This window comes from Aspergillus affinis (genome assembly GCF_023601865.1).
Source record: "Aspergillus affinis strain CMG 70 chromosome Unknown NODE_7_length_541545_cov_85_609384, whole genome shotgun sequence".
Lineage (NCBI taxonomy): Eukaryota > Fungi > Ascomycota > Eurotiomycetes > Eurotiales > Aspergillaceae > Aspergillus > Aspergillus affinis.
Genome location: NW_026515788.1, coordinates 46,939 through 70,847, shown reverse-complemented (window position 1 = coordinate 70,847; position 23,909 = coordinate 46,939). Strand labels below are relative to the sequence as shown.

The 23,909-nt window shown below is 51.0% G+C and overlaps 10 protein-coding genes across 10 annotated transcripts; 7 read left to right on the top strand and 3 right to left on the bottom strand.

Moving 5' to 3' along the window:
* Positions 1 to 969: 969 nt before the first annotated feature.
* On the top strand, positions 970 to 2,219 carry KD926_010310 (uncharacterized protein; the record flags this gene model as incomplete). The annotated part of the gene is made up of 5 exons (XM_053095784.1): positions 970 to 1,300; positions 1,366 to 1,530; positions 1,594 to 1,875; positions 1,938 to 2,084; positions 2,161 to 2,219. The coding sequence occupies 5 exons, from the start codon at positions 970 to 972 to the stop codon at positions 2,217 to 2,219; spliced, it is 984 nt and encodes a 327-aa protein (XP_052959968.1).
* Positions 2,220 to 2,772: 553 nt separating this feature from the next.
* KD926_010309 (uncharacterized protein) lies at positions 2,773 to 3,000 on the bottom strand (the record flags this gene model as incomplete). The annotated part of the gene is made up of 1 exon (XM_053095783.1): positions 2,773 to 3,000. One exon carries the CDS (start codon positions 2,998 to 3,000, stop codon positions 2,773 to 2,775), a length of 228 nt encoding a protein of 75 aa, XP_052959967.1.
* A 336-nt stretch (positions 3,001 to 3,336) lies between these two features.
* On the top strand, positions 3,337 to 4,395 carry KD926_010308 (aldo/keto reductase family protein; the record flags this gene model as incomplete). Its single annotated transcript, XM_053095782.1, has 2 exons — positions 3,337 to 4,041; positions 4,102 to 4,395. The coding sequence occupies 2 exons, from the start codon at positions 3,337 to 3,339 to the stop codon at positions 4,393 to 4,395; spliced, it is 999 nt and encodes a 332-aa protein (XP_052959966.1).
* Positions 4,396 to 4,660: 265 nt separating this feature from the next.
* KD926_010307 (putative nucleoside hydrolase) lies at positions 4,661 to 6,355 on the top strand (the record flags this gene model as incomplete). Its single annotated transcript, XM_053095781.1, has 6 exons — positions 4,661 to 4,696; positions 4,830 to 4,933; positions 5,018 to 5,187; positions 5,256 to 5,290; positions 5,370 to 5,666; positions 5,729 to 6,355. The coding sequence occupies 6 exons, from the start codon at positions 4,661 to 4,663 to the stop codon at positions 6,353 to 6,355; spliced, it is 1,269 nt and encodes a 422-aa protein (XP_052959965.1).
* Positions 6,356 to 7,508: 1,153 nt separating this feature from the next.
* Positions 7,509 to 7,912, top strand: KD926_010306 (uncharacterized protein; the record flags this gene model as incomplete). The annotated part of the gene is made up of 2 exons (XM_053095780.1): positions 7,509 to 7,816; positions 7,876 to 7,912. The coding sequence occupies 2 exons, from the start codon at positions 7,509 to 7,511 to the stop codon at positions 7,910 to 7,912; spliced, it is 345 nt and encodes a 114-aa protein (XP_052959964.1).
* Positions 7,913 to 9,137: 1,225 nt separating this feature from the next.
* On the top strand, positions 9,138 to 10,828 carry KD926_010305 (basic helix-loop-helix domain-containing protein; the record flags this gene model as incomplete). Its single annotated transcript, XM_053095779.1, has 3 exons — positions 9,138 to 9,737; positions 9,802 to 10,322; positions 10,576 to 10,828. The coding sequence occupies 3 exons, from the start codon at positions 9,138 to 9,140 to the stop codon at positions 10,826 to 10,828; spliced, it is 1,374 nt and encodes a 457-aa protein (XP_052959963.1).
* Positions 10,829 to 12,078: 1,250 nt separating this feature from the next.
* On the top strand, positions 12,079 to 12,435 carry KD926_010304 (uncharacterized protein; the record flags this gene model as incomplete). Its single annotated transcript, XM_053095777.1, has 1 exon — positions 12,079 to 12,435. The coding sequence occupies one exon, from the start codon at positions 12,079 to 12,081 to the stop codon at positions 12,433 to 12,435; it is 357 nt and encodes a 118-aa protein (XP_052959962.1).
* Positions 12,436 to 15,733: 3,298 nt separating this feature from the next.
* On the bottom strand, positions 15,734 to 17,046 carry KD926_010303 (ribonuclease H family protein; the record flags this gene model as incomplete). Its single annotated transcript, XM_053095776.1, has 3 exons — positions 15,734 to 16,221; positions 16,302 to 16,673; positions 16,842 to 17,046. 3 exons carry the CDS (start codon positions 17,044 to 17,046, stop codon positions 15,734 to 15,736), a joined length of 1,065 nt encoding a protein of 354 aa, XP_052959961.1.
* A 1,335-nt stretch (positions 17,047 to 18,381) lies between these two features.
* On the bottom strand, positions 18,382 to 20,533 carry KD926_010302 (uncharacterized protein; the record flags this gene model as incomplete). The annotated part of the gene is made up of 8 exons (XM_053095775.1): positions 18,382 to 18,800; positions 19,356 to 19,493; positions 19,553 to 19,622; positions 19,689 to 19,981; positions 20,047 to 20,119; positions 20,179 to 20,205; positions 20,262 to 20,303; positions 20,354 to 20,533. The coding sequence occupies 8 exons, from the start codon at positions 20,531 to 20,533 to the stop codon at positions 18,382 to 18,384; spliced, it is 1,242 nt and encodes a 413-aa protein (XP_052959960.1).
* A 1,279-nt stretch (positions 20,534 to 21,812) lies between these two features.
* Positions 21,813 to 23,382, top strand: KD926_010301 (uncharacterized protein; the record flags this gene model as incomplete). The annotated part of the gene is made up of 6 exons (XM_053095774.1): positions 21,813 to 22,091; positions 22,168 to 22,621; positions 22,703 to 22,722; positions 22,774 to 22,941; positions 23,016 to 23,220; positions 23,285 to 23,382. The coding sequence occupies 6 exons, from the start codon at positions 21,813 to 21,815 to the stop codon at positions 23,380 to 23,382; spliced, it is 1,224 nt and encodes a 407-aa protein (XP_052959959.1).
* Positions 23,383 to 23,909: the final 527 nt, after the last annotated feature.

Genomic DNA, 23,909 nt, shown 5'->3' with positions numbered 1-23,909 from the left:
CTGGAAATGGCGCAGCCCGCAATCGTAATTTCGGCGATCAATTTGGGGTCGAAAGTAAAAGCTTTACAGTGAAATCGCCAGTCAGACTGGGTGGGTCGATCCCAATCTGCGAGCAAGCGGAGTGTGGAGTATCGCATGTCAAGACGGATGCAAGTCTAGACGGATTGTCCCAACACTTTGGATTGCTTGTCGTGGGACGTAAGATTGACAGCCTTGGCCGTGGTGCCACACAGCGGAAATGACGATGCTGTTGAGATAGAGAGAATAGAGAGAAGAATGGAAGGTCAGGAACGAAACGCCGTCGGTCGAGGCTAGTCCCGATCAGGATTAGGGCTGACTGTGCCTGAATGCTTGGATCTATACCATCGTCGTCATCCTCAGCCTCATTCTCATCCAACTGAAGATCTTGTGTTTTACATTATAGGCACAGCCCGCTCTTATGACCTCATTTCATCCCGTTCGAAGTGTATCAGGATGGGGCGAACACCTCAGAGATCAACCCGGATAACGGCGGAAAAGGCATGGTGGAACGATCTATGACAACAAATCCTGCCAGGCCACCAACCACACGGGCCATTTCGAGTACGACGTGTGGAGTTGGAACGGACTCCGGTCCTGTCGAGACCGGAAACGACTCCCAGACTAATGCCAGGACCAACTGCACCTAAGAGGCTTGATTCGAAGCACGGCCATGACGGGTCAATTTGGGGGCCAGGGTGCAAAGCAGCCCCTGTTGATCCTGGGGCAGCCCCGAAACATCAAATCTTATATGCTAGATTACTTCTCTTGAGGTATGCTTGCCGGAATCATGAGCGCCCGTTGAGTCCTCTTTCCGTTCTTTATCTTTATCTATTAACCAACGCATTGCATTCTTTTTGTTTTCATGACTATTGATTTTTGATCAAATCTGATTTCCTAACTTTGTCACTCTTTTGAATAATTCGCTTCATACCAAACCAAGTCCGACCCATGGCAGTCATACGTCGTTGCCTTGTCCTTATTCTAGGCCTCGGCACATCATTCGTCAACGCGCAGAAACTCTCTGAGTCATGCGGTGCGCTCAGGGGACTGAACTCGGAAGGCGTGGAGACCAACTATGGCGACAAGCGAGGAGAAATCGCCATGGCTATCCAGGAAGTCGGGGCTATAGCCGAGAGAGCTCGCGATTATATGAATAAGGCGGCGGACCAGAGCGGTGACAACTTTGATATCACCCGAACTGTCCAGTCATTCAACACTTTCCAGGGCCAGAACGACGGGGATAAGTCGACCTCGCAAGACCGCTGGAATAAGGTCATAAGTGAGTAGTGCTCCTTTCTTTCCCCTATATTATTGACTGTCGAATTCCTCACATATTGCCGCTAGAAAGCCTCGAGACACTCAAGGACTATGTGGACAATCGAAACACACGTGATCCTCCGTTCTTATGCGGTGATGGGCACTTGACCAGGTTCACGCACTATGAGAACGGGAACCGAATCCAGATTCCCTATACAGATGGAACTGCTGCCGACTCATATATGTATTACGGTAAGTTGCTCCATTATCCTTCCCTTCAGTTCTCTCTAGATGCTCATGCCTCAAACAAACTAGACACCTTCGCCCAAGAATGGTGGCCAGTCGGCGAGCCCGCCTGCCAGGATGACTTGGGGACTATCGCCATCACTCACATGGGCAAATACATTCAAGTCTGTTCGTCAGCCTTCTCTTTTGCACAGATGACGGAGCCTCGGTCTACGATCGACGAGCACGACGACTCCTCAAAAGATTGGAGCGACAGTAAATACGCGGGTGACTATAGTCAATCGCTGGACTATTGGGCCACTCCTCTCAGTTATAGCATGTTCCATGAGCTGACACACTTCTTGCTCGGTTGTATGTGTTCTTAAAAATGACCCCCTCGCTTCTTGACCCAGACGACTAACTTTATGGGATAGATGACGACCATCCGATCTCGGAACCCGTCAGCTGGCTTGGCGGCACTGTCAACAAGGCCTACAAGTTTAACGGCGCCGTTAAGTTGGTCTCAGATAATGTTGACAAAACCGCGACCAATGTTGATAGTCTAGGCATGCTGGCACTGTGTATGTTTCTCTGGCATTCTATTTCTCTCTTGCTCGGGAATCAAAGGTTCACGTTTTACTAACGTCGTTTCTACAGCCCTCTTCATGAAAGAGAATAACTGGAGCTCCGGCCGTGCAAGGGGCAAGGACAGCTAAATGGACTCAGGGTAGATGGCAGGCAGTGATTGGTTTTGGTAGATGACGTTGAACGCATCTAGTTGAGCTCGATTGGGTTCCATGGTATTTTAATTTGGCTTTTAAACATGTATAGTAAGTAGTAAGTAGCGCTTGGTAGTGCAGTGTCTAGTCGGGATATCTGGTGTCAAGAACCACTTCCTTCTTTCTTATCTCTCGGACATTATTCCTTATTCAACCCACTCAGGTCCGCGATCAGCCAAAACAACAGCCTCAAATAAGTTGCCATGCGTTCAAACATAGCCGAGTGAGGCTACTCCAGTACCTGTATAGACCGTTTAAACCAGAGGAAGAGACTGATAACGCACGAATTCAGCTTCAATTCATGTAGAAGACCAAAGCAGATGGACATGGCTACTCGGCGACCCTGGAGGCCGTCCAGGATGCAGTTATGATAAGTATGGAGAATTTCAACCACGCCGCGCTGAACGCCGACAACGGTCTAACAGTGGGCGGGGGGTGGGGGGGCTGCTCCAGGAATTGACAGTTGCTGCTTGGGGGTGGCGTTGGTCGACTACAAGATTTGTACGCCCTGGCAAGTGATGATGTGCGTGATATTCGTCTGGCCCTTTGGAATGGCACCATCATCAATGTTAATGTGGACTCTCATCTGGATCTGTTTTGGGATATGCGTGGTGCCGGCCTCGCGCAACTGGCATTGCTTCTCATCCGGCAGCTTAGGCTGCGCTTGCAGCACGGCGTCAATCTGCTGGATTAAAGTGGCAATCTCAGGAGTGGTCATCGTTGCGGATCTAGTATATTCAACGAACTGAGCTGTGATTTCCGACCAGCTGGGGTGTGCGTTTTCTTTGTCTGGAAACGCCACAGCCACGGCCTGAGCGCTGCACTATTCGGCCCTGGCTACTCAGCTCCAATAGCATTCCATGCCGAGGAACTATGGCTTTTCATCCGGACTACGGCCACGGACTACGAGTAAACCCCGGGCTAAATCCGGTCCAACCCTGCCTTGTGCCTGGTGGAGCTATAAACATGGCCGCTGGGTGTCGCTGTGAGGTAATCAAGTGAGCTCTTATTTCCAAAGCCCAAACACTGTGAAATCAAGCTTATCATAGACAACATGACTATCTCCTACTCCATCCCTCCCACTGGCTTCAGCCTCTTAGGCATGACCTGGCGCCCCAAGGTTACCCCCGATGAGCAAGCCTTTGCCGCCATGAAAGCCGCCATTGCGGGAGGCGCCACTATTTGGTCTAGCTCCTCTATCTACGGCATGGACCCGGAGCCTCCCACGGTAGGGCTGCGGCTGCTGCGTCGATACTTTGAGAAGTATCCTGAGGACGCACCCAAGGTCCAGCTTTTCATCCGCGCCTGTTTCGACCCCGTCACCTTTAAACCGCAGACAGACCGGGCAGGTGTGCGCGCCAGCTACGAAGAAAGCCAGACCATCCTCGGCGAGTTCAAGAAAATCAACGTCTTTGGCCCTGCGCGTATAGACAAGGAGGTGCCAGTCGAGGAGACCGTGGGCGCTCTGAACGAGCTCGTGAAGGAGGGGAAAATCGATGCCGTGGGCCTGTCAGAAGTCGGGGCCAAGACGCTTCATCGTGCAGCTGCTGTGTGCCAGGTCAGTTTTGTGGAGATCGAGTTTTCGCTGTGGAGTACTGAGATGCTCACCAACGGCGTGGCAGATGCGTGCAAGCAGCATGGTGTGACGATTCTCACATACGCTCCGCTGGGTTATGGGTTCCTAACGGGAGAGGTCACCAAGCTGGAGGATATTCCCAAGGGTGACGTGCGACATCTGTTTGGTAGATTCCAGCCAGAGGTATGTCGAGTTTGAATAGCACCCAGTTCAATTCAACGTAGAGGAACTAATGAGAGACAGAATTTCGATAAAAACCTCGAACTGGTCGACAAGGTCAAGATCATTGCCAAAGAGCGTGGCGTTACACCGGCGCAATTAGCTCTTGCCTGGATCCGCTCGCACTCAAACCAGGGCAACTGTGGCAAGATTATTCCTATCCCGGGAGCCACGGCTACTTCGCGAGTGGAGGAAAACTGTGGCGTTATAGAGCTGTCGGCCGCAGAGAAGGCGGCGCTGGACGCGGTTATTGCATCGATCGAGATTGTGGGAGATCGTCAGATCATCGGAATGAGCGATGAGACCCTCTGGACGTAAACCCTACTCTGTCAGTTAAGTAGTAGACTGATATACTGTCTGTGAATGAAGTCAAATATAGATCAATGTAGGGCTTGTATTGTCATCAGATCTAATGTAACTAACCCTGACTAAGCAGCCTTATCAGCAACCGCCAAGACATCCCACTTTTTTCCAAGATATAAACCCATCTCCTCTTTTCTCTTTCATCCCAGTTATTCTCCCCTCTGCTTGTACAGAATCCTACTCAGTCTCTGGAAACCCAATATCTACCTCAGCATTCGCCATGGCACCCAAGAAGATCATCATCGACACTGACCCGGTAAGTTGCTTTGGATCTTGAAATAGAACAGTCGTACCCACGTGTTTTCCTTTCCCCGCCATGCAAATCCACCCCGCGTCTTACCATTTACCCCGGGTTATATGCAAATGGCAATTACTGACGTTTCTTTCAGGGAATTGATGATATCCTGGGTCTTTTGCTCGCGCTATCTGCTACGCCTGAGGAGGTCGAGGTGCTCTTGATCTCATTGACTTTCGGAAACATCGAAGTGAAAAGGTGAGTGAGTGTCAAGGGCGGAGAAGTTGATACCTAGAGCCTGTCTATGTTGAACGCACGCTTAACTAACGCCGTCAAATATAGCTGTCTCCGTAATGCGGTCTCTATGTTCCATATCCTAGAGCGCGAGATGCAGTGGCGTCGCGAACAGGGTCGGCCTGAGGGCTTCGGAGCTCTCCGAGCCCACCCTCCTATCGTGGCGGTAGGTGCCGAGGATCCTTTGGAGGATCAGAAAATGTTGGCGGATTACTTTCGTAAGCCTTGCCCCCAACGCCCCTGTGTTCTAAGGTTCTTATTCCCGCGCAATGCTAATGCCTAGTAGATGGAACGGATGGATTGGGAGGTATTCATGCCAGCGTATGTTTCACAGTTCCACCCTTGCGTCTTGATTTCTGGTTTGTTTGTGCGTTGAGCCGGATAATTAACAAGACTGTAGCACCCGCATTTGACTCCCCGGGAGACGTGGGAGCATATGTTCGACCCGTCGACGGACTCGTCGGATATCAAGCCCGTTCCTGCGGGCGATGGCGCGCACAAGTCGTTCATTCCATCGAAGCGCCCAGCGCACGAGGAGATCCTTCGCGTCTTGCGCGAGAATGACCCCGACACGGTGACGCTGGTGGCTGTGGGCCCGTTGACGAACTTGGCGTTGGCCTCTGCCGCTGACCCCGAGGCTTTCTTGCGCGTCAAGGAGGTCGTGGTGATGGGAGGCGCCATCAATGAGCCTGGTAATGTAGGTTACTTTCTACAGAGATATGTAGGGGGCGGAAGGAGAAAGCTGACATAATTGATCAGGTCACCCCTGGTGCCGAATTCAACGCATATGCCGATGCGTTCGCCGCGGCCCGAGTCTACGCCCTTACGTCTCCGACTCCCCGGACCGCAATGCCCATGGCCAGCGCCAGTCTGGCCGGCTACCCTGCTAGTCTAAGCAGACAGCTTACCGTGAAGATGTTCCCTTTGGACATCACCCACCGTCACGGAATCAAGCGTGGGCAGTTCCGCCAGACTGTCACCCCTCTTTTGGAGAAGGGCTCTCCATTGGCTGAGTGGTCTGCCGCTTTCATGGCCCATACCTTTAGCACCGTTGAAAGACTGCATCAGGGACAGGTTGGAGACGACGTTGAACTCAGTCTACACGATCCCGTGTGCGTGTGGTACGCTCTTACGGCGGACCACGACGGCTGGAAGCCTTCTGTCACGTCGCCGGAAGACATTCGAGTTGAGACTACCGGACAGTGGACGCGAGGCCTGTGTGTTGTCGACCGACGGGACCGTCACCGCATGGAAGGAGAGGAGGAAAACCCCAGTGACCATGGACTCTGGCTGAGCTCGAAGCATGGAAACCGCATCTGGCGGATGGATCAGTCGCCCGTGGAGCACAACTTTGGAGAGGTTCTCCTGACGAAGTTGTTCACTTAGGCATAGAAGGGGGTTTCTTTTGCTGAGTTTCCGGGAGATTGGAACATATCCCTTCGGAGAAAAGGAAACATACATGAGTTTTTGATTTCAACGTATATAGATTCAGTCATAGAGACGTCATGGTTTCCATGGTTGGTATGAAGAGTTATGCATAGCATAACATATGATGTATTAGATTAATGCATTGAAGAAATGAGCATGTTGATAAGGGGCGGGTTTCATTCCTCAGCGGTCCTGGGATGGAGACGACGGAGATGATCGACATCGTAGGGACCCACCCCCAGTAATTGGCAAGACCTGGAATGTCATCCCTTCAGCGGGCTTGGGGGAGGCTACATCTCTGTTGCTGTTAGTCTGTTACACGCGGAATATGGGGAAGGTATCCACTTGTATATGCGGAGTACGAAGTACCTATTCTACAACATTTCAATCCCTTAGAATTACTTCAGGGGCTGTTGAGAAGGCCTCAATGTGGCTGTTCCGCTAATCTAAAAAAACCGTACTGTGTGGACACCATGCCTCTTGACGCGGTACCTTTGTAGACTTATTAGGCCTTTAACACGTGTTGGAGACATGTGCAAGAGTGCAATGCAAAGCAATCGTTCAATGAAGTACACGACGTTGACTCCAGCCTCAAAACGGAAACCAGATACTCCCGGCCACAACCACAATTGCCATTTGCCACAGTTCACGCTGAACTTGAACACCAATTGGAATGTGCCAGCCCTTGAGAGCGACGTAGGTGTGGGATCTGAATGGCCAGTATATTATGATTGGCCCTTGCCACACATATGGAATGCTCCCGGTCCAATGAGCATGCTCTGTACCCGTTCAGAGGGAACCAAGAGGGGCGCGAGGAATGCTGCATGAATGATCGTGGTTTTCTCTGACATTAAATGTAAGAGAAACGAGGCTGGGGTTGAGATCCCCGCCATCGTGAACCGCATCCACCGCGATTGTGCTGCTGCGATGACGGCTATATAAGGAGGCCAAATGAAGTAGGTTCTGTTCTTCATCAGCAACAATCACTCTTCACAGTTCATCAACAGACCAATCAAAAACCAACCCTCTTATACAAACATCTCTTTCCACTCCATTCAGATCCTCTCTAGGAACCTTTCTTTATCTTCCTCCAATCACCTCCAAAGCAACCATGCAATTCAACACCTTCATCGTCGCCACTATCGCCGCTCTTGCGGGCGTCAGCATTGCCAGGCCAACCGGAGACCAAGCCGGGCCTCATCGGGAGACTCAGATCGAGACCGCCAAGACCAACACGACGGCGAACGCGCCGATGAGACACTGGCCTAAGATCATGTCGCCCAACAACGGCTCCGGGGGCGCCCGACACGGATCCAACGAGGACCAGAGCCTTGATCCCCGGATCGACCGCTGCCCTTCAGTTTGTGCCGTCGCAGCCCAAGCATGCGTCGTTGCTCTTCCGGAGGACGAAGACTTTTGGTAAGTAAACCACCACACGTGACATCAACGAGCGAGCCATTTGCTGACCAAAGACATAGCTGGGACACCTACATCGGATGCACCGACCGCTGCTAAAAAAAAAAAAAAAAAAAAAAAAAAAAAGCCGCGCACGTTTCACGGGGCACTTGGTTTATTTCCGCATCAAGCGGAGTACACCAGCCTGGGTGGCAAAAGGAATCCATCAGGGACCGCCCAGGATCCAGTGTCGGGGGGGAGGAGGAGCACGTGCTCGGATGCCCGTCTGGACGGGACATCCAACGGAAGAACTAGGGGGTGGGAAAAGGGGGGTTGGAAATGGAACAAAAGCTACGGCGGCAAATAGATAAAGCCCACGGAATCAGCCTGGCGTTGGACCGGAGGCCATGCATTGTATTGTATCTGATTTATTGATTAGTTATGCCCAGCGGTGATCATGGTTGAATTGACTATTTTTTTGTGTATTTGAATTCGGCTAAAATAGGACTGAATGTGAAGCCAAGTCGAGATTTCCGGAAAAAGACACGAAATGGCACGAAAAAGGGCCGTCCTCAGCAGTAGGGACTAGGGACTCATTCCATGGTCCATTGCGCAGTATACCGGATACCAATCAGGGCGGGCGACGGGGACATGATGTTCGTGCCGAAGACTCGAGCAGGTCGAGAAGGTTGGAAAGGGTTGAGGGAGTCGGCAAGGGCTGGATCGGGTCCGCCCGTAAGAAGCGCCCGGCTGAGCACGCGCCCCCTTTGGATACCTCAGGCAGGCACGGCCTCGGTCTCGTGCTTCGGCCTGCCCGCCAATCAGGGACCACCCTGTCACCGCGTGGGCTCGTCCAGCACGCGACACTGAGAACCCTCTGCCGGACTGGGAGCTCGATGTTAGTGTCACTACTCCATACTAGCTACGGAGTAAATGTCTTGCACCTGGAGGCACCTTCCACCCCCCCCGTCGATCATCCACTTCCTGCATACATAATAACTTCCCGACTCTTTCTCGCCCTCTCTCCACTATGCCTCATCCATTTCTTGGATGCCCTTTAATTAGGTCTTTCGTCACCCTACACCCCGTTCATTTCTCTCCCCTTCTTATAGAGTCATTGGTCTCGCCCTAAGCGGCTGTTCTTATCCGCTCTATTCGACTACCCTATCTACTACCTACTACCTAGCCAATCCTGTACAACGTACATCCTTCTAAGCATCTGTGCTACCTGCTGCCTTCATTGGATGACAACACTCGACCTGCTGGGAATCAATACTACCTCTTCTTTCTAAAATCGTCCCGACGACGCATCGAGATCCAGAGGCTGTCGCACACTCGCCAAACCATGTCACGTTCTCGTCTCCCGCCCACTCCCTCCATGTCCGGGGAGCTCATCATCAAGGAACAAGTCTCTGTCGACGGGTCAGATCCGTTTGTTCTGCCTCCGGCTGCAATGAGTCCGTCCAAGCTACCGAACGCTGCCAGTCGGAGGTCGTCCAAGACCGACTCCTCCGCTTACCTGCCTGCATCGCCAACTTCGCCCGAGTTCGGTCCGGGGCGCACGGCACCGTTGACTCGTCAGGCCGGGGTCAAGAGACCCCTGGAGGATTTTGAACTCCCCCCGCCTCCCACTCGCACTCGCAAGATCATTCAGATGAAGCCCAAAGCCCAAAGTACGCCCAAGACGACGTCCGCCTCCAACAAATCATCGGCCAAGGAGGGCACCAAGAACGCTGCCAACAATTCCGGCAATGCGTCACCGGCGGCGTCCAAAAAGAAACAGCCCACGGCCACCAGCGCCGCCGGTCGCAAGATTGCCCGAAAGACCGCTCACAGTTTGATCGAGCGGCGACGACGATCGAAAATGAACGAGGAATTCGGCACTCTGAAAGACATGATCCCGGCTTGTAAAGGCCAGGATATGCATAAACTCTCCATTCTACAGGTACGTTGGATCTTGGATGTTAGTTGCTTAGTCCCCGTCATTGCTAACTGATTCCTGCATCCAGGCTAGCATTGAATATGTCACCTATCTAGAGCAATGTATTCAGGATCTCAAAATGGCAGGTGGTCAGCAATCGCCCATCCGCCAGCACATGCCGCCCGGGCCTCCTTCGCCAACGTCTCCCGAAGTTCTCCCGGAATTCGCTGGTAGCACATACTCGGCTTCGGTGTCTCCAGAGCTAAGTCCCGTCAGTAATCAGATGACCGAAACGTCGCCGGTCTTCTCTCCTCGGAGCCATGTGCCGTCGACGGGCCTCCCCTCGGAGGTAGCTCCGTCGGTTCTTCCCAGTCCCGCATTGGGGCCCATGCAATCTTCGCCTTCGATCGAGCCACAATACCGCAACCCATCCTCAGCCGACGTGGATCACGAAGCATCTGCCGCGCTGCTCATGCTGAATCGGGACTGTCGACAGACCACGAGCTTGGTAGAGGGCGAGCGGTCCGGTTCCATTTCCGGTCCGCTCGAGAATCGGGAGTACTCCGTCCACGACCCCCGGAGACGAATGGGTATGAGTGTCCGCGATCTGTTGATCTCTTAGTCTATCTTTTTCTTTTTCTTTTTCTTTTGTTTCCTTTTCTGATGAATTAGCCTATGGTTGTTTGGTGGGGTTATCTCGGACAAAATTAATAGTTCTCTGTTTTCCTGGACGCTTCCTTTCCTGATGTTAAATACACCATAATCAAGAGACTTTTAAGCTCCAGCAATAAACCCAAATCGCTTCGGACCAGAATACCCTTCCCTCGTAATGCTTACACCGAGTAAAGTTCCAATCGAACAGGCAACTTCCCCCGATGACAAAAACCTACGGTGGCATCTCCTGGTCCGGAAATCACACACGGGCGCACCACCGGCCGAGCCCACCACCTCGCAACGATGGCCCGTCCACATCCCAAGCCGAGGCATCCGACGGACCATTCCCAGTCATGCAGGCTGCATCATCGACGTGTGACCACCTGATGTCAGCTGCGACGGACGCTCGACCCTATCGGCACCGCGAGGAGGAGCAGGGGATCGAGGGCATGCGCCAATGAGGGGAAATCACCAATCGCAGACCCCGCAGTCCCGCCGTCTTCCATTTCCTTCTGGCCGCCTTCCAGCCCGCCTTGGTCGCCGGCTTAGCATTGAGGCCCGCGGAGGTGAGTGGTTGGTGAGTATGAATGAGTCTAGCTATCGGTAGGTTAGGTGATTGAGCAGGGAGGACTGGTCAATTTCTATTTGCTGATCTAGAGCTAGAACGGGCAAGCATACGTGGAATTCTTGAGATTTGCGACGGTCAGAAAATAGAAAAGAAAAGAAGGCATTAAGGCAACTAGTCCAGTCCGGTTTGTCGATCCATTGTCGCCAAGAATGACCTTTCTGCGTTAACTCCATGGGGTACATCGGAGTAGGATGTACGGTGGATGTACATCGATAATCGATTGCCTCGCGTGAAAGACGAAGGTAAAATGCGCCACCGGTGCGACTCGAGGAGTAAGCATACAAGAAACCAATCCAGATGCGCGGGCATGCCGGTGCGTGTAACCTGAGACCGGAGTACGTATACTCCGTAGCTACCTACGGTGCTTTAATCTCAAAATACGCCAGATCAACTGCCAAGCGACACATCTCCACCAAGCATTCGTAGGCAGTCCTATCCCTTCGAGCCAAATCATATTGTTCGATGATCAGCACCTCATGGTCGACTAGCCATTAGTAAACTAGTCCGACGGGCCAATGACGTAGGATGGCCGCCCACCTCATCCTCCTCCCCGGTTCTCGCTTCACTTTGAACTTTTTTTTTGGTTGCTGTTTTCTTTTGGGGGCCACATTTTTCGCCTTTTTCTGTGAGCAGCCACATACACAGTTTGGGTAAGTGACAAGTCAGCTGGTTCAACCAAAGACCAGACTCATTGAACGAAACAATCGACCGGTGGATTATTGCGAGACCTCCGCGTAGACCCACGCATGGGCCCTACCCCGGGATGGCGCCAAGCAAGCGGTACTTTAGCAGCGATTACCGTGTTGAGTGAAGTACCCATGCCGTTTACCCTTCTCGGCACGTTAGTTCCGTGGGAGAGCCTCTGTTTTCTGAAAGGAAATGAAAGGAAATGAAATGCGACCCAGACCAGTTCTGGCCCCGCACCGCATGTTCATTTGGGACTTGGGACCCGCCCGTATCCTGACGTATGATATATTATCCCCCTTTCCCATCCTGCCTTCCTTTCCTTCTCTCCCCTTTCTCTCCTTACCTGATCAAAAAACAACAAAAAAAACTATGATCTTCTCCCCCCTCGTACCCTAAATGGAATCATCCAACGCCAGCATGCCTTCTAAGGTTCGCTCGCAACAACGCAAGAAAAACACCCGCTCCCTCGTCTCCGAGGATCCCTGGAAAGTCGACACGCCGTTCGGCCCGCCTCGCATCTCCTACTTCCCGGGCGGAGGCATTCGTCGCATCCGCAATACCCTCTCGAAACTGTCATCGTCCGCTCGCGCCGAGCGACAACTCCTCAAGCAGAAGAGTCGATACAAGATCCCCTTGACGGAGCGGAATGTGGATACCCTCGTCACCGAACAGGAGTTCACTGACGCCTGCCACCCCAACGAACATAGCAGGGAGTTATCGGTGTCTGCTTGGCTGGAACAGGTTTCGAATTGATCATGTGGATGCGATGTGGGATGTACCGTTGATGGTATTAAGGGGGGAAGGGGACCGACCGCCTTACCAACTTCATCTGCATCGAGATACTCGAAACAGTCAGTCTCAGACAACATAACATATTCTACCCGAGATCGGACATCCAACGTGCATGACTATACATACGGAGTATGGACTAAACTGCCAAGACAGGCAGCTTATGTCTCACTTCAATCCGGATCCAAGATAAACAGTCATTCTTGTCCTGGATAGTCACGTCATCAGGCTGAACACAGCCGCCATTGGCATGCATTGTTTCGCATGCGGGCCTGGCTGAGCCTGCAAGGACGACACGGCTAATCATGCATGCCAGTCATCAACAAACCAACGACCGGCCTCGCGACTCCTGTATCTTTCAAGAGTCCCAATATGGAAAGCAAAAGAATCCATTGCCCGGGTGGTCTAGTGGTATGATTCTCGCTTAGTATGTTATCCACAATATCAACCATCCAAATAATGACCTTACTAACAACAATTCCAGGGGTTACACCCAAGCATATCTGCGAGAGGTCCCGCGTTCGATCCGCGGCTCGGGCCATCACTTTTTGATTTTTTCCCTCCACTCCGTTGGCTGGGAGAGGAGCTTTCTTCTGTCTATTCTGCCGGAGTTGGTGCGAGAAAAAGAATTGGCAATGAAACTTCTTGTGTGCTACGGGCAGTAATTTAGGGGTGGTTTCGAACTGAATCCATTACATGGGGAATCCCTTAAATTAATTCCTGTTTGCAGTCTCAATTACCTACTTATCAATTAAGCATTCGAAAGGCTTATTTGATTTATTAAGTGCTGTTGCAGCCGTAATTCTAGGATCAAGGTTCCCTAGGTGGTTATTTGAGTTTACCATAGACATACAGACTTGATTTTCTAGTCAGGTTGAAAGCTTTCCCTTTCTGTTTTAGTTCTCACCCCTCGCCGCTTTTTGCTCACTGAGTAGACCTGAGCACGCCCTGAGTGGCCTGAGGCGACCACTGAGCACGGGGTGAGCGAAAGACTGAGTGCCCTAACCGAGTAACCTCAATAAACTGTACCCCAACTAGCGACCTTCCCTTTACCAGTTTCTTTACTCCTAGTTTACTTTTGCCCGCTACACTCTTTAAAAACCCAGCACTGCCATCACGAAAATGACGAATAAGTGAAGCTATTATCCCTTCTGATGCCCACGGCCTTCTCCCCAGTAGGGAAATGTTATAGTTACCGCGCTGCACCAATATGGCAAACATTTTTGTGGGCTTTCTCCATCGAAAGACAGCACAAGCCCAGATATTCATGGGAGCAGCCCAGGATATCTCGAGAGTCAAGAAATCCTCGGAACACCAAATAGCGCTAGTCTAGTATAGACATTTTCTGAATTTCGATCCTGAATACCTACCGGGTAGAATGACATGCTAATGTTTCCCCATTAGAACGCATAATGCTGAGGATTAACAATACCAAGTAAAAGACTAAGATTCGAATATTATGACGCAGTGTTGATTATTTGTAGCTATCTTGGCCTGGATGGTTTGATATCTACAGTACGGAGGGTTAACAGATTGATTCTAATCGGAGTAAATCCCTTATATGAAGCATTATTCTTTCTTGTCTAAGCCTTGATTTAGAATACTACGATGGACAAGCAACATGTAGGCATGGCTGGCATAATAGTCGATACGTAGTACATGTAAGTAGACGTCATACAAAATTTCGCACGGAAATCACTGATATGATATCATAGCTTACGCATGGTAGTATAGAGGAATCGTAGATTTTAGGAAACCCAAACTGGCTCTCGGTGTGACAACTTCAGGAATGAAGAAATGATCTTTATTGTAGGCTAGTTACGAAACACTAGGTTGAGGAAAGAAGAAGAAGAAAACAGCGATTTACTGCATGAAGCAGTAAACAAACCCACTGCGTGGGACAAACGAACCAGACCGTGCAAACTATGCGAACACCCTGGTATAGGGCGGTTGCTACATGCTCAGGACGTCACACGCTTCAGGAAAAGGGAATCAACTAAGGGCCGCAGCAGTAGCTCTTAACCACAACCGGCAGATAACGGAGTCCCGACAAATCAGTATCGGCTCAATGGAATACTGGTCGGTTTACGCGGCCGAGCTCATAGCAATCTATTATGCAATCGGGCTGGTTTTTCAACTAATACGGAAGAAATATGCTACTACAACTGCGACTTAAGGCCCAGCGACAATACTCAGCGATAGTATGTCCGCGCTGCAAGTAATCGCAAACTCATAGAACGAATCGGGCCAGCGAATCATCCAAGCTGTTCATCAGTCTGCCGCAGAGCTAAAGGCGCGAGGAATCCCACTGCGATTACAATGGGTCCCGGGACACTGCGGTAACCCTGGGAATGAAACAGCGGACCGTCTGGTTAAGGAAACGGTAGGTGCGAAAAAAAACTATCCCTTTCAGCATCTTCTATCGCGAGAGAAGGTTTTCATCTGCAACAAGATTAAAAGTGAATGGGAACATGAATGGAAGACCTCTAAGAACGGAGGGCACCTCCAGCGCATGAATCGGACCCTACCTGCAAGCCGCACGCGCCGCCTGTATAACTCGCTTCCTCGCAATCGAGCTTACCTGCTTACCCAACTTCGGACCGGCCACTCGTGGCTTGCCACATACGCCAAGCAACACGACTTCCGCGATAACGAGCAGTGTGAATTTGGAGCAACAGAAACGGTAGTTTATGTACTGATTGACTGCCTACGGTTGAGAGGGCTACGCCAAGAATTGTGACGGAAGATCGGAGAGGCGTTTAACAACATTTCAGATATGCTGGGAGGAGCAGGTCAAGGTAAGGAAGGTAAGTTAGGGGATACTGCGTAGAGTGTCAGCGTCCTAGGGGCAGTACTGGACTTTGCAGAGGCATCGCAGAGATTTCGAAGTCGCACGCCACGAGGGCGCAGAACAGAACACCAGGCAACGGCCAACAGAGGCCTTGACGAGGCTCCAAGTTCGTCAGGAAAGTAATAGTTCACTGTAAATAAGACGCAATAAATAGTATAGTGATAGTAGCATCCTGCATATCGCCTAAGGCGAGGGGTCAGGGTATGAATAAATAATAATAATGATGATGTCTGCATAAATCGAGGGCTTGGCTCCACTTGGGCATTTGCCCAGGGTTCCCCAAGTCCTCTTCAACATCTATATACCCATTGACCTCAGTGCTCTGCCTCCTCTATTTCTTCCTGTTGTACGGCCCCAAATTGCCCAAAAAGCCCCGTTTGTAGCATAAATTTGGCCGCCCGGACCGCCAGCCTAGGCGTGTTCAGTATCGTTTTCACGTTTCCTCCTCCTTCGAATCCTCCTCCCGGTTTCGCCAGGTATCGTTCGCGTAAGTTCCTGAAGAGTGGGCAGGTGAGGAGGACGTGCTGTACGGTCTGGGTAGCCCTCCCGCAGCGGCAGTCTCCGTCCTGCATCTCCGGTATCCCGCGTTAGTATAGATAGTGTCGGAGCCCAATTTTTCCCGTGCGCATCAGCACGATCACCGTGCTCAGGGAGCGAGGAAAATTTCGGTATATTCTCAAAACCCGTCTGGTTGGGGTCGGTGTCAGCTCGTATATTGTCCGCCCGTGCAGGCTCGTCTGCCACTCCTTTTCCCACTGGGTATTTGTTATCTCCCGGATCCTGAATTTTACCGCCGAACGAAGAAGTCTCTACTGGATCGGACGAGGCACTGTTACTGCGGTCATTGCTTCTTTCATCCTGCCACGATGTCCGCGAATCTGCCGCCATTCCGTGGCTTCCTTTGCCGCTTTATCAGCCAGCTCATTGCCGCCTACGCCGCTGTGTGACGGTATCTATCAAAAACGTACAGTGAGCCCACCTTCCCTTGCTATGTTCAGAGCCACTATAATTGCTTCTACAAGGTACTGTTCAAACTGTCTTCCCGGGTTTTGCAGAGCTTGCAAAGTCACCTGGTTGTCGGTAAAGACCACTGCCTGGTAGCTTCGATGCCTTAGGATGATAATCAAGGCAAGGAAGATCCCTTGCAGTTCTGCGGCATTTACTGTGGCTTCCAGCTGTTCGCCCATGTAGGCTGTCCGTGTCTCTTGGTATTGCGGACATACTGCTGCCGCTCCTACCCTGCCGCTGATCCCGCTCCCATCTGTGTACAACGCTATAGCCGACTGGCCGTAGCCTGTGAGGTTGTTGTGGCCTGTTATTGCTTGTTCCGCGCTCTCATCGATCGTCACGTCTGGTGGTTCCCAGTAGGGCGCCGCGATGTATGGTTAGATGTATTCCAGATTCTCTAAATTGGCCTGTCCTAGCCTCTAAATGGCGAGTTCGTCAATCCTCTGGAGCGGGCTCCACTCCCAGGGGCGCCAGCCTAGCCGAGTATGGCCCCGTCCTATGGCCTCTCCACCACGTGCTTCCCGTACCTGGTCTCTGGCTCTGCTGGCTGCAATCCATAGCAATTCGAGCCTGGGCGTGGCTAGGGAGAGGTCGATGGTCGATTCTGCGCCTCGGGCTCGGTAAGTGACCGTTCCTGCTTCATAGAGGAGAGCGAGATCGTATTCCTCAATCAACCGGAGTGTTTCTTCTGCCTCCGGGTCTGCTCTTTGCGCCATCAAGCCGCCCTAATGCGGATGATGTAGGTTGAAATCTCCTACGACGATCTGCTCTGCCTGCTGCCATTGCCCCATCGCTAAATGGAGCGCGGGGAGGGCACTGTTCGTCGGCTCTACGGTAGGGACTGGGTTGTATATATTATGAATAACGGTCTCCTCGCTCTCTTCTTCTCCCCGGCGTAGACGTAGCGAGCTTAGGTCTGGAGTATGGTGTGTGACTGACAAACGGCTGCTGTCAATCCTCTTATTGACGAAGAAGCAGACCCGCGTTTTCTCGTGATCGTGGTACGCCAGTTCGAAGTGTTGTGGAATAGGATGATAAGTTGTATGCATAAACGGGTTTCTCCAGGGTTCTTGTATTGCTAACACATCGTAGCTGGTAACCTTCCTGTCTCTCAACAGGGTCGCCATCACCTTGTCTCGTGACTTCATGACATTGTACTGTAGTATTGACAGTGTGGTTCACCTGTTCATTGCTGGCTGGGAGGTGTGGCTTCGAAGAAGTTTGAGATCGGCTGCATGTTTTCCCCTGGAGATAATTTATCGGACTGTATCGTAACTTTTTCTCTTCTAGTGTTCGTGGAGCTTTCGGCAAGAGCTCGGCGTGCGATAGTGCGTCGTCTCTTATGCGCCGTCTGCCACTCCTCTCCCGTTATCCGTGTAGGTGGCTGTATGCCTTTCCTGAGGCCGTATGAGTGCGGTTGACTGGAGGCTATGCTCTGTTGGTCCACTGGTGTGCTAGGGTCATTCTGTGTTCCCGCTGGACTTGACGTCCGTATCGAGCCATGCGTCTGGGTTCCCACGCGGGCTCCTACCGCTGATCTTCCGGAATCGTCCGTTTCGTGATAAAAGACGGGTCGATTCTGTCGCGCTTGCTCTATCCTAGTCATTTCCTTCCTTTTCCGTGGACAAGCGTCGCTCCATGCCCTGTGTTGTCCTTTGCATAGCACACACATCGGTGCCGGCTTGGGGTCGGTTTCCTTCACCATGCATTCTTTGGTATTGTGCTTTCCTGCACAATATCCGCATCGCTCTTCGGCGTCGCACTGAGGTCTGATGTAACCGTATTCGTGGCATCTATAACACTGCTTGAGCCTACACGTCCTGTCATACAGGACACACTCGTGGTGAATCGCGTTCAGTACCAGCCCCTCCCGAATAGCCCGGTTCGCGTGATATTTCGTGGTAAATTCCACGACGAGGGATGAGGCTTGTTTCCTCCTACCCTCCCTGGTCAACCATCCTACATAAATTACCAACCTTCTCGAGCTCATTGCTGCCCGTGCAGACGCGTTGCTTGAGACCAGCTTTGACTGCCAATTCACCTCGGAGGTTCTATTCGACGCCGATGGAGACAAGAGCGCCACTCTGTCGGCCGTTGCCGCTGCCGCCAAATCCAGAGCCGACACCAAGGACTCGCCGTTCGTGGGCCGGTTGTTGAAGTCTCTGGTCCAGGGTGGACGATTCAAGCCCGCCGAGAAGGCCGTGGAGAAGGTGCAGCCGGTCTTGAACATCCACGGGCTCCTGTACTAGCAGATCGAAGATGAGATCATGTCGTGGGCCACCGGCTCCAACACCTTCGTGGTGGCGGCTCTGGCGAAGTCGGATGAGTTCAAAACGAAGGACGAGTTGTTGAAGACGCTGAAGAAGAACAAGAAGGCACTGCAGAAGGCCGTGGACTCTGGGAAGGATAACAAGAAGGCTGGGCCTGCCAGCAGCGGTGCGAAGCTGTTGCTTGAGAAGATCTAGTTCACCTGATAGAGGCTTGGTTTTGTGTCTTTTCGGGAATGTGCAAGCTGAGAATATTTTCCTTAATACTGTTTAGGTTCTAGGGTTTGCATCTTTCATTTGTACAGGGTCTGAGGTATTTTTATAGGATCGAGAAAGCTATAAAAAGTATTTGATTTTTCCATTCTACTGACTTGGCGCTTGACCAATCTTGGATTCTCGACCGTAGATAAGGGAGGATAATTCTGGCTCTGCTTATAGTAGGTAGTTGTAAGGCAAAAACAAAGGAGAGAAGAGGAAAAGAAGAGCAAAAAAGGAAAACTGAAATTATTCTCAAGAAGGCCCAACAGCCCAGGATGATAATGAATCGCATCTCTTTCAATATACCCACTCGTCGATCAGACATACTAGTTGGATCCTATCACTTCAAACATCACTAGCCTCATACACCCATAATGTCTCTGCGATCATCTTTGCTTCACGGTGAGGGGATTTATGAGAGATATTTGTCCTTGAATTTTTGAACTTCATGGGTTTTCATCAGCCTAGTGTTATTTCTCACTGAAGAATGCGCATCCTACCTTCCACTGCAAGATCATTCCACTTTCTAATGATCTTAGCTTTTTCATGCCCGAGAATAATCTCATTCGCAGGGGCATTGGCTTTCTCGATCGAATCCTCGATAGCCGTGAGATCGGTTATAATAACACGAACCGAGCCTTCATATTACACGCAGCTTAGTCCCGCTTTAGGCCAATGGATGATGGACTGGCCTTACCTAGAACTAGTTGCATGTTGTGTATGGCTTCTCCTGACTGGTCTTCCATGTTCATGGCTGCCACCTTTTCCTGAAAGTAGATCCTCAGCTTATGAATACACTTCAAGTGATCGACAGATAAAGAACAAGGTCATACTCGAATCACACCCAATGCAGTGAGGTCATCCTCCAGGTCATCCGCAGGATCTCTCTCCCGGAGTTCGTCTTCCAACTCCGAGCCGTTGAGGTTCTTAAGAATTGTTTTGAGCTGGTCTTCGCAGTTCTTCACCCCATCCGTGCCTTCGTTCAACTGACCGAAGGTAGCATCTGTCTTGCTCTCCAGAGCTGTGACACCGTCCAGACGGTCAGCAGTCAATTTCTGCACTTTTTGCCGCAGATCCCCATTGTCGGGGTCATCTGTAAGGTCGTTCAGACCCTGGAACATCGCGTCTATCATTTTTTTGATCAGCAGGTGGTGTTCGAGCATGGTAGTGGATAGCCATGTTCCTTCCTACCGTAATCATGCTCCGCCGTGGATGAAGTATCGAGTATACGGTCACAGACTGTGCCTACTTCCCTGTATGCGTACTAGGACAACCAATATGAGGTCTTTTCTCTCTTGAATGAAACAAGGCATTGCAACTCACTCCGAGCAACTGAATGGCTTGCACAGCCTAATATCCCGAGGTCAAAACAGACAATGGATCTGAGCAGAACTAGATTTACTTACTGTATAACAGGTATCCACTATTGGATTCAATTGGGTGACGAGCTTCTCATTGTTGAGCACGAAGTAAAACAGGGGTGTGGTAGAGGTCATACAATGCTCCAACCCATCAGTGATATTCCGCACCAGCGCATAAATCCCTGCTGATCATATGGCAGATTGAGACTTGCGTCAACGGCTGCCTGGAACTCCTTGAAAGAGGGTCCATCGCAGACGAAACTGCCCTGGACGAGCAGACCCCGAGGGGTGAGGAAGTCTTCGTCGTTTGTAGACATTTTGGTGGAAGAATTGAACGCAGCTTTTTTCTTTTTCGAATTAGGCGATTTAGTTTCAACAAACTGCTGGAGTTTACATAGATGGGCTACCCTGATATGCGCGACGGTCAAATGAACTTGCTTTCATCCCACCACTCCGGCAATTTACGTCATGGGCATTGCATCTCCAAGGAAACATGAGCGCCACTCCCGAACATCCCATACAGGTCAATAATAGCTGCGTCACTCGGGGCGTTCGGGAAACCTCGTGAGTGGTCCTGATATTCTCGAGCCATGCCCTGCAGACGCCCTCTATCCGAGTCTAAGGTGGGAGGCGTGCGGTATCCAGAGATCCATAGCATTGAGTTTCCAAGGCTTTCAGCTTTCCTACGGCTATTCCACTGTGTGGGACTTATGCTATTGCCAATCGCTTTCTCCACTTGAGAATAGTACCCCGCATAGCTACAGATAATCCCTGCGCTTATACTAGTCTCATGCCTATGCAGGACCCATATCGCCAGCTCGCCCCTTTATCCTAGACACGACGAGCATGGGCTGCGCAATCCTGATGGCGGAAACAAGGTACCGAGCCTGCAATGTCACCCTATCGCTGCAGCTATCTTCAATATTTTCGTCTTCGGCTCTGTCCACCTTGTCACCTTGCCAGCTGGCAAACAAAACCCCGGCCTGTGGCTTGCGCATAGGAAAGAGAAAACCGGAATACGTTGCATGGACTGGTGCAATCTCATAGAGCAGCATACATGATGCAATGTAACAAAATGCAACTCGGGCGGGGAGACTTGTTTTCTATGATCTTATGAGTTGTGTTTGTACTGGGGGTGTATTCAGGCTGTGTTGTCAATTGATATACGCAGATGAACATGAAATTGCTCGACTATCCAGACAGCTATTGGAAACAAGATTGAAAGAGGCTTGACCTTGTTCTAATCAAAAGATTCAGAGTATCATAGGAGTAATGTATAGCCACCAAAGGAGTCAATTGCGCCCTTTTGTGGTGTCGCCACCATCTGTTGAATTAAGGGCCTGGGCTATTCTATAATCGCAAGGTTTATCTCAGTTCGTGGCTTGCCTGACGCACATCTTACACCTCATACACGTCATTGTCGGTGGCATTGTACTGAGTAGGAGGGGGCTAGGGTGTGCAATTTAGGCATAAAAGGGCGCCATTCTCTCTACTCATCATCTTCTTCAACACCAACCAAGTCTCCAATTCAATTGCCTGAGATTCCCAAGCCCTGATCTCGAGAATCAAGAGTACCTTACCCTCCCCTGTCTCAAGATGTCCGACAAACCTGCCGATGACCCAACCCGCTGGTATCCCCTCGGTCAGTACCTCGAGGACGAGGATAACTATAGCGCAACCGACGACGATGACGGCACCAAGACCTTTACCCTGGCTCGCAGCGACATGGCGGCGCTGAACCGATTCACCCAGACAGGCCGGAAGCTTCCTCTAACGCGCCCTGACTACCAGGTTCAGATGGGTCTCACCAATGAGTCTGAACTCACCGCAGACGTCTGGACTGCAGTGGACAGTCTGCTCGCGAGCTTTAAAACCGTACGTTGTACATTCAGGACGAGGGTAGACGCGGTATTCGAGCAAGACCCTCTGACCCTGCTTTTGAACATCTCAGATCAACAGTGACTGCAACGATTTCTTGCGCGAAGAAAGCGGCAACAAGGGCACCTGGGCCAAGACAGTTGATGTTGCGGGCCAAATTTGGGCGTATTGCGACAACGCCGGCGGTGACGCGGGTGATTCGTTCTACGAGGCGATGCTGGCGGCCGTCAATACCTACAATGAGGCGACGAGCGACGAAGAAAAGAATAGCCAGAAGGAGTTGGTCAAAGAGTACACGAGCATGCAGATGAAAGATTGCACCAAACTCGCAGATGCCGCCGGGACGGTCGAGACCGAGCTCGGTGCGTTCCAGACGCGGTGCTCGAAATACAGCACAGACCTGAGCGGTCATGAGAGAATGCTGGAAAATATATTGACGAAGGAATATGGAGATATCGAGAGTCTGAAGGCGGACATCGAAAAGCAGGCGGCGATCATCAAGTCAAAGCAGGGCAAGATTGATGCAGGTAAGCTTATATCGGGATGGTTTATTTGAGAATCGATGCCCCGTACTTACCCCGGATCTAGACCGCCTCATAGAAAGGCAGGAGGTGTATTACGAGTGGATGTACGTATTATCCTGTGCTATCCCTGGAGTTGAACGTGGCTGAAATTCAAGGAAAGCCCTTTCGTCGGTGCCATCGCCGCTGCCATCGTAACTGCGGTAATGGAAGGGGAGATTGCCGATTTAATGGACGCGATCCAGAAGTTGCAGGATATCATCAACTCGGACGAGGAAAAGATTCGAATTGTAGGGTCGGTGCAAGGACATGTCACCAACATGAAGGTTGGTCATTACCTTTCATCCCCGAACCCGACCTGCTGACGCTCTCCCTTTTATGTGCTAACTGTACTTTCCAGACCGAAGTCCATGACCTCAGTGACGTTCTTACACCTGCAATCACGACGCTCGGGAAGTTGAAAGGAGCATGGAAAACCATGGGGACCATGCTCCAGGCACTGAACGACGCCTTCAACAAGGAAAATGATGAGATCGACTATCCCAGCATAGCAAAGAACGAACTGGATAAGATCCGGCGGAAGTGGAATGACCTCCGAGAGTATAGTAAGTAGACCATTAGTGTTGACATCCGAATCCTATGGAAACCAGGATCATTAACACGCCACAGCACGGCAATACCAGGAGGTCGCATACCTGACCGACGCGCCCAAGGAGACCGATCTCCAGAGTTATTACGATGAGTTGAAAGCGAACTCGAAAAAATAAATCGACTCTCGGGTGATTCTGAACTTGGGCTGTTCGTCATTTGTCTTTTGCCAGCCCCCCACACAATTGTGATCATTGACGCTAGAACGGGCGTTCGGAATATATTAGTACGTATTTTTGTTCATCTCGTAAAGAGGCCAAAGGTAGTATTCCAGGGTTTTCATGTCACTGGTTGAAATGCGTTCTTGTCTTTATCGTTCCATAGTGCCCACGCTCTTTATGTATTGTCATGTCGTGGCGTGCAACTGATTGCACCTAGTTAATGCTCACAGATTGTCAATGGCATTTTTTATATAATAGTTGATTTTACTCTGTAGGATTGTTGTTGTTGTGGAAGTAGATAGGTGACTAATCCACGCGCATAAATCCGGTGGCATAATACTCCAGTAGATCACGTGCTCATCCTATCTCCTCCAACCCGGACCAACAGAGAAGCTTCAAGCTTCACTTCAGATTCCATCCTCGCCAACGGGCGATTCTAAGCACCGTGCTTAGGATAGATTTACAAGTGCTCTCTCGAATACTCA